The sequence below is a fragment of the Geospiza fortis genome, unplaced genomic scaffold (genome assembly GCF_000277835.1).
Source record: "Geospiza fortis unplaced genomic scaffold, GeoFor_1.0 scaffold261, whole genome shotgun sequence".
Lineage (NCBI taxonomy): Eukaryota > Metazoa > Chordata > Aves > Passeriformes > Thraupidae > Geospiza > Geospiza fortis.
In genome coordinates this window covers 152972-161092 of record NW_005054578.1, presented here as the reverse complement: position 1 = coordinate 161092, position 8121 = coordinate 152972, and the positions used below count along the sequence as shown (strand labels likewise).

The 8121-nt window shown below is 42.9% G+C and overlaps 2 protein-coding genes across 2 annotated transcripts in view; both read right to left on the bottom strand.

Annotated features, from left to right (window-relative positions):
- The window catches only part of DCXR (dicarbonyl and L-xylulose reductase), a 3435-nt gene extending 3254 nt beyond the window's left edge, over positions 1–181 (bottom strand). Inside the window, exon 1 of the mRNA XM_005429797.3 lies at positions 164–181. Within this exon, the coding sequence (XP_005429854.2) occupies positions 164–181 (18 nt within the window). The remainder of the gene's footprint in view (positions 1–163) is intronic.
- A 311-nt stretch (positions 182–492) lies between these two features.
- On the bottom strand, positions 493–8119 carry RFNG (RFNG O-fucosylpeptide 3-beta-N-acetylglucosaminyltransferase; the record flags this gene model as incomplete). Its single annotated transcript, XM_005429810.1, has 8 exons — positions 493–2948; positions 3178–3263; positions 4580–4745; positions 4836–4924; positions 5957–6110; positions 6490–6592; positions 7104–7152; positions 7979–8119. Coding segments are annotated over 8 exons (855 nt in total), but the record flags the coding sequence as incomplete, so codon positions are not given.
- Between the last annotated feature and the right edge of the window lie 2 nt (positions 8120–8121).

The following is an 8121-nucleotide window of genomic DNA, read 5'->3' as shown; positions in this document are numbered from 1 at the left end:
CGAACTGTGGCCGGGGCGGGCCCGGGGGCGGGGCGGGCCGGGAGCGGGGCAGCCCCCAGCGAGCCGGGCCATCTTTCCCCGCCTCCGCCGAGGGAGCGCAGCACGAAGCTGGCTCCAGGCTCATCCAGCGAGACAGGCAGAGGTGAAGTTTCGTGGCTCTCACTCGTGATTTGAGTATCATTTTAGCGACCACAGAAAAACAGGCTTTTTAGAGTCTGTTGAAAATATCCTGCAGCTTTGCCCCATCGAAGTTGCTGCTGAAGATGACAATTAAAATCCTTATTATCTCAATTCTTCGATTGTACTGTTAACAAGCAGCTGCAAGGATTCTTCTCATCCACCTCTTCTCTACATCCCAGTCATTGAGCTTACTTGTTTTTTGGCCCTTGGCATCACATAAGCCTGACAGGAGGGCATAGTTTTCTGAATTAGTGGGTTTATGGTCCATTTTTGATACAGAGCACATGTGAAGAAATATGACAAAACACAGCCTTTGACATATTTAAATATTTATTTTATAGAATCACTTTATGTATGAAAAAGTAGTTTGATAAAAAAGCTGCATCCTGATAGATCCACACAGCTTAATGCATTCTCAACACAAGAAACCTTGGAACGAGCCTGAACACACTGAAGTTTCCTGTTGCCCTGCAGGAGAACATGGTCCTTTTTAAGTTCCATAAACACCCTCCCAGCTTTGAGGGCACTTGCCTCTTTGGCATACCTAGTGTGACCAGTGTGAAACTTCTACCATTTAGTTTTGCTGCCATCAATACAAAGTGGTGTGGTTTTTTAAACTGCAGTTTGCCACAATTGCTGCCCAGTCCTTGCTTGGTCTCCGTTGTCTTACAAAAGGATGCTTCCAGTGGAAGGGGAAGAAGATTTCCAAGAGGAGAGTTCAGAAGCAGTGCTTGAAGACAAAATCACCTCAAGAACTCATGAAGTTTCAGTTTTCTGCTACAGGGCTTTAAAACCATATTAAAAAAATATATGGATACCAGGAATCTCCAGAACTATTAATGACAAAATAATTAAACCACAGGATGCCTCAAATCTAGTTAGCAGAAGATCTAATAAAGTGGTAGAACCTACTATGCCACAAATCCTCCTCTGTTTTCTGTGACAGGCACACCTGTAACACTGACAGCCCATTATGGAACAGCCAGTGTACTAGCTGGGCTTTGATCCAGCTCCCTGCAGCTTTCTCATTTCCATACCTCATGTGTACCTTAGTACACATGATAGAAAGGAGAAATATAGGAATGAGCTGCAGGACTGTAGTAAGTAGCCATCAGCTTGTTTGCTCCTCAGTAGAACTACCTAAAATCATACAAAGAGGACAATGTACTGAGGTAAACACTGAAAGGTTTGTTAAAATGCAGGGAACATGGTATATTTGAGGAGGCTGACCCCTGTGCTAAGTGGCACACTTGAATACACTACAGGCATTTGCCAGGAAGTTAAATAACTAGGTGAACCCCACAGTACAGCTGAGTGCAGCCATTTAGAAACCTGAAACCTCTGCTAGATCCACAATCAAGCCAATAATCACAGCTCCAGATGATACAATAGCATTCTATTATTCTTCCCTTAATTTGGCCTCAAACTCTAGCACTAAACCAGCAAGTATTTTTTATAAGAGTAAACAGTGATTTTGCAAAGGAATATTTTTGTGATGTATTCTTCAAGTCAGGCAGGGTTTGCACATGGCCAAAGTCTGGGCTAACAAAAAAGTAAACATATGGAGCCCCATTCCTTCCACTTTAAAAATTAAGTTTGCTTTCTTTAAAAAGCAGCAGCAGATGATACTGCTAGAGCGCTGAACTTCTGCTTGTAAATGTGCAATCTCCTTTTAGCGACTGCATGAACTACTTGTTGAATTATTAAGCAGTAAAAACAAGCACTGATCTTGGCTTTATGGTAATTAAAAGATTATCTGAAGAAGCTGGAGTAACTATGGTCATACAATTAAAGGTCCTCAAATGATACCATCAAAACTCTCTTTGGTGCATTGCAGCTATCTAGCATTTCTCCCCTCTCACGCTGCTTCAGAAACAGGGCGTGTTTTGCCAGCACAAGCATCCCCAGCTCATGTGACCAACTACCAGCCAAGTGGGAGGAACAATTACCATCTTGTCAGGCAAATATTTTTTCAATATCAAATATCAAGGGAATAGATCATAATCATCAACCATTGCAATTCAGTTGGCATGTGAGCCTGGTCTGACAATTACCTCCACAGGAGGTACACATGGATGACAGGGGAGAATGTACATTGTAAGCAACTCATCTAGTCTTGAGTAAGCTTACCCTCACACAGGGTTTTCTCATGACAAAGGCTTTCAGCCTTGTTTACCCTAGTGATTCCAGGATTTCTGTATTCTAACCAGCTGCAGTTTTAATCTGTCAGGCCACAGAAGCTCTTAAATAATTCTGTTCCCAAGAAAGATGAGTGAAAACTTCCCCTCTCTTGTCACCATGGGGACTACAGTCTGCTCTAGCACTCCAGCTTCAACACAGTGGCTTCTAATAACCTCTAAGGGTAGTAAAAACACTCCCACTCCCAGTACCGCATTTGCCTCAGATGTGCCCAAGCACAGGTTCACATGACGTCAGATGAAAGTATAAAGTGACTCGTACACACGGGACAGCAGTCATCTTATGAAGAGCCACTAGACAAAAGAACAAAGATTCTTCTTGAAATGTCCTAGGCTGCAGCTGAACAAACCATACCTTATTGCTTTTCTAAACAGAGTCTGTCTACCTCCTTTGTAGCTACCACTGGTTGTCTCCCAGAAGAAGAATAAAACCACCAAAAAACTCTGCAACTCCTGCCTTATGCAAACTAGCTAAGACACAGGGGTCAGTGGCTTGTCAAGAATTATGACATCTTCTTAGCAGGGCACCAAATAGTGTCAGGGTAAAGCAGACAATGGACAGATTTAAATCTATATTAAAAAAAAAGAAAAAAAGACAGCATTAGATTGGAATTCTCCATACATGGAACATACTAGCATTGAATGTGCAGCAGGCTGATGGAGCAGGGGGTGTGTCTACCTGCTTTTGGCACAGTAACGAGCTGACACGACAAAATAAACCCATTAGTGGGTCTGATCGTCTTACAGATGACAAACGTGAACAAGGTAGGAAGATCTTGTTTTGGAAGAGGACACTAACCTGGTTGGATCTTGCTGAAGGCCAAACACTCCTCCCACACTAACGACATTGTGTTTGTTCTCAGGGTCACCGTAACTCAGGGTTACCTGTAAAAATAAGGAAGTATTCAAAACTTGTAACACTAATGCAGAAAACCAGAGTGGAGTAGCAGGGTTATTAATGAGGTACCAAGAAAGTCTCCAAAGATGCTGTCTAATCTGAACATGGATGACATTTGGAGGACAGTGATTAGTTCTGACATTAGCAACGCTGGCACTGAATGACACTAAGGGCAACTTGGGAGAATACACAGAAGATCTGAAAGGTGCATTGCCCTGAAGGACAAGATGAGTTTCAACTGTAAGCTTTGTAAGGACATGAATTCTGCTACTGTTTGTACCTTCACTAAAGAACACGTTCATCCTTACCAGACATTGCCTGAAGTCTGCAATAGCAATATTTTAGCAGGGGGGAAAATATAAATATTTGCATATTAAGTAGCATGGAAAGGATTGTCATGTTTCAAATCTGAAACAAAGTTTAGATCTTTGGAACCCCAGGTTCCTCCACACAAGCACTGCATTAAGAATTTTTCATGTGTTAGGTGCAAGAAGACTTGTATTTTCTTTGTAATTGTACATGTCCTGGGTTTTGGGTTAGCTGTCTTCATCTCATGGAACCAATGATGACCAGTGAAACAATGGCCAGTTGTTGGACTGTTGCTACAGTCAAATTCACTAACATAAAGGGAGGTGACATCATGGTGGAATTAGGCCCCAAGCACAAATTTCTGCTGCCTAATACAATTGCCAGAAAAATATAACCACCCAGCATGCAGGGGAAAACCACACTTCTGTTTACTCATGGTGCCAAGCAGTGTGATGCTGGCAACACTGCTGGATGGCCTTGTGGCTCCATCTGCTGCCAGACAGGTAAAATGTAGCCCAGCAACTAAAATGCAAATTGATTTTTCAGAAGCAACTTTAAGTTTCACGAGATTCATACAAATTGTTCTTTAAAATTATTAACATTTAATTATGTCAAGTACTTATATAGCTGCCTTTCTGAACAGCATGAATTAAGACTGCAACTTCGTTAGGCAAAACCAGGAACACTATTTAGCAAACTTCTACACTTTCTGCTACAGCTACACGCAAAAAATCAGGGTTTAGGAGGAGATGGGGTACACCCTACCTAGGCTTCATGTAGCAGAATGTGTCCCCAAAGGAGGGGCCAGCTAAATGACCTAGTTGGCTAGAGTGAAACAGTGCTTTTCACTGAAATGAAGGAATTGAGCAGGACACAACTCTGAGTGAGTCTGTAGATATCCTTCTTTGCTGAAGAGTGCTAAGTCTACATAATCTGTTCTTTCTGATCAGACTGAGGTGTAACTGTAAGAACAGGACATGAAGCATAGCTCTACCTGCTGCAGTACAGACTCCCCTTGCAGTCTCTGCAGATTTTCCAGGTGGGAGTGGAACAATGGGCTGTGCAGCAGCTTTACCTCCAGCAGCCCTTCAATGATGTAGCCAATGGTGCAGTCGTCAGGAAGACGTACTCTTTCTGCAGTACTAATGAAATTGCCCAGGCTGTGACAGAGAGCATAGGAGACAAGCCAAAATGTGTTTTAAAACCTCCCAGACATGTATTGATGGAGCTCAGCTAGGGACAATGCTTACCTGGCCCAGGGACTCATCTTCAGGGCAAGACCTCGGCTGATACAGAACCCAGCTCCACCTGTGGCAAACCAGAATTTCACTGTTGTCTTCTGAAGAGCAAAAAGAAAAAACACACAGCAGTTACTGACAATCAGCTTTTTGCATTTGGCTGGGCAGGGAAGGGAACTCAAGGTTCTATTTGATATCACATATTACATCGGAGTCAGTTTCATTTGAGAGAACACCTAGCTGCTTTCAGCAGCCTAAACAAATAGGGATTCATCTGTAGGCTTGTTCTATCTTGAAACAGACAGCAGGTGAACCATCAAATTAGCATAAGGGAGGTAGCCCACATGAAATGGATAGTCCCACTTCCACACAATTACATCTGTCCTCTATTCATTTTAGCCAAGGGTCATAGCCAGCTCTGTGTTACTGAGGGTGTCAAAGGTGGTCCATATATATATTGGCTCTATGTCCAAGGAGACTATTTTGTTGTGCAGTCTTCCCTAACAAGCTGCTTTATGACTTTTTATGACATTCTGGCTAGTGGATTGATATATCTTTAAACAGATCTGCCAGTGCAGGTGACCTGGTTAGGATTTTCTCCTTAGCACATGTATTTTGTGGTTGAGATATGTTTGCTTCTCGTTCTTGGAAACCTAATAACCCCTGTATATTGCAAATGCTTTATCTATCCAGAAAGCTTCTGTCACCCATGTGAAGTTGGTTCAAGATGATGACAATGTGTGTGATACTGCACTCAAAACAAATTAAAAACCCCTTGAACTCCCACCCAAACTCCCAAATCCTAAAATAAGGAACACTGCCCCCACAGCCACTAAAGGAAATGTGGGGAGGCCCTACTAAGCTCAGTGTGAGGGAGATCATAGCATGCATGAGTAAAGGAACAGAAACAGCCAGCCATCCAGGAGAAAACCTCCATTGTGCATATGTATGCACACAACATCAGGCTGAAGGTGCATTTAACCCAGGATCCTGCCTCTGAAAATGACCATCACCAGGTTCATTTCTTGCAGATTAAATCACTTGGGTTTATGGCGGAATCCTATGAATTGTCAAGGTTTTAAAGGCTTAGAAGACTGGAATGTCTCTCAGACAAACTGAAAAAGTTTGCTTACTGATCCATCACTTTGGACATGGTCAGCTGCTTCGATGGGATGGTCCAGGCTCGGTCGCCCCACATACACATCCTGGCTGTGTGAGAAGGCAGACAGGAGATGCAGAAGAGTCCGAGGGTTCACATAGTTGTCATCATCCACATGGCAAAACCATCTTCAAACAAAACAAACCAAGAAGTTATAGGGACAAAGAAATGAATTATAAGTTTACAACTGAGTCATAGTCTTTCAGGCTTGGAGCAGAAAGTATTTCTTATTGTCCCAAATTACAGAATAGGGAAGATAAAAGCACCCACAGATGCTAAGTCTGCAAAGAGGCTGAAATTAATAACTTCCTTAGATTACAATCCTTTCCACCTTTCAGATGATGCTTGTTTATAAACACTGCTTCATGCTGTGCTCCCTTTCCTGCACTCATTCCTACATTTTAGCTAATACTACATTCCTTACTGGAACAGAGATGGTTACTCAAGTTTCCTGTAAGCACAGAACTGGAAGAAACAAAGTCAATCAGAACAATGTGTTTCACTTACTTTTGCCCAGATTCCAGGAATTTATCATATTCCACAGACATCTTGCAGCAGAGAGCTTGCCGGGTATGGACAGCGGAACAGTTGGTGTTGATCATATGATCCCCTAGAAGAATAAAGATCAGCCCTTTCAGGTCTGAGGAGCATGTGTAGTCAAAAAAAGACTACAAAAGAAGTGCACATTTGGCACTAATACTGTACATCTGAGGTGCACATGGTGCACGCATGGAGAAGGAGCTGCAGGACACGCAGGGCTCACAGGTTACCCATCTGGTATGTAAGCTGCAGAGTCATGAAACTGTGTGACTGCATTAAAACAAGCAAGGGTATATAAGCAGTGTCATGAGATGTGTGTGAAAGAAATACCTACTATGACTTTGGACCACATAAGCTTAAGTTTACTAACAAGAAGAAAGGGGTGCAAAAGTGAACCCAGTATTCTGGAAGTTCCAGGCATCTTGTCCAGGTGACAATTAGAGAGAAGTTTTCTCTATTTTCTCCATCTTAACTTCCCTAGTTGCTTGTACAGCACGAAATAAGGACTTCTATAGAGAGTATGAAAGAAACAAAACTCAGTTATAATAGACAGCATGCACCTCTGCTGCTACACAGCTCACCTGCTTTCAGGCGTAGCTCCTGATCCTCCCAGTCTGTGAATATAAACGTCTGTAGGAGACAAAAACCGTGTGTCCACATTTAAGAACTTCAGATTCTAATTTTAAATTTGTTCCGTTTCAGTTGGAATTCAGAATGTTTTGTCTCTCTTGGTAGTTAGTTTCACAGTAGCCACTGGAAAGGGAGAGGGAGTAGGGGTGCAGAGACCCCCCAGCAACTTCAACCCCTGCTTTATTTGTTACATTTTTTCATTGCAAACCAGAATAATGTCATTTTAATAAAGCAGGCTGCATTTTACCCTCCTTGTCTCATGGTACAGACAACTGATTTCCAGACAGAAAGGATTTTGGTCTTTTTTTGGTACTACCTCCTCTCTCTGGCTAGGAATCATCCACAGCTGCCAAGCAGGTAAAGAAGAAAAAATGGAAGTCAGAGTGGGAAGTGGGAGGTGGTTAACACAGCCTTGTTCCAATGGCTGGATAAAATCCCATTAATATACTTGAACGGACCAAAATTCTGAAACAAGGGAACAAACTTTATGTCCTACAGAAAAGCTTAAGTTCTTAGTCCAAAATATCAGCTTATATGCATCATCACCATGAATATTTCACTATCATGAAAGCACTTTCTACAGTCATACAAAAAGCAGCAAACTATGCCTGCTTGGACTACCGATCCCATATCGCAGGTAACTGGCCTAATCAGCAACGAACTCTTTAGGAAGTATGTTCACACCAAGCATTTATATAAAATGACTTTCCAGTCTTACAAAGAAAGTCTTTTTTAACATAAGAGAGAAAAACTCGGTGGGAGCGCACTAGCTGTCCTGGAAGCGCAGGGCCGGAGCTGCCGGCTGCCCGCTGGCAAAGTCTCTCACCTGTCCTCTCGCCTGGGAGATCCAGGTTTGGAGGAGCAAGTCCAGCCGGCTCCTATGGTATTTTCTCGTGGTCTTCACGGCAATGAAGATGTCTTTCAGCTCCAGGCTCTCCCTGGCCGCGCTGCCGGCAGTCCCGAGGCGGC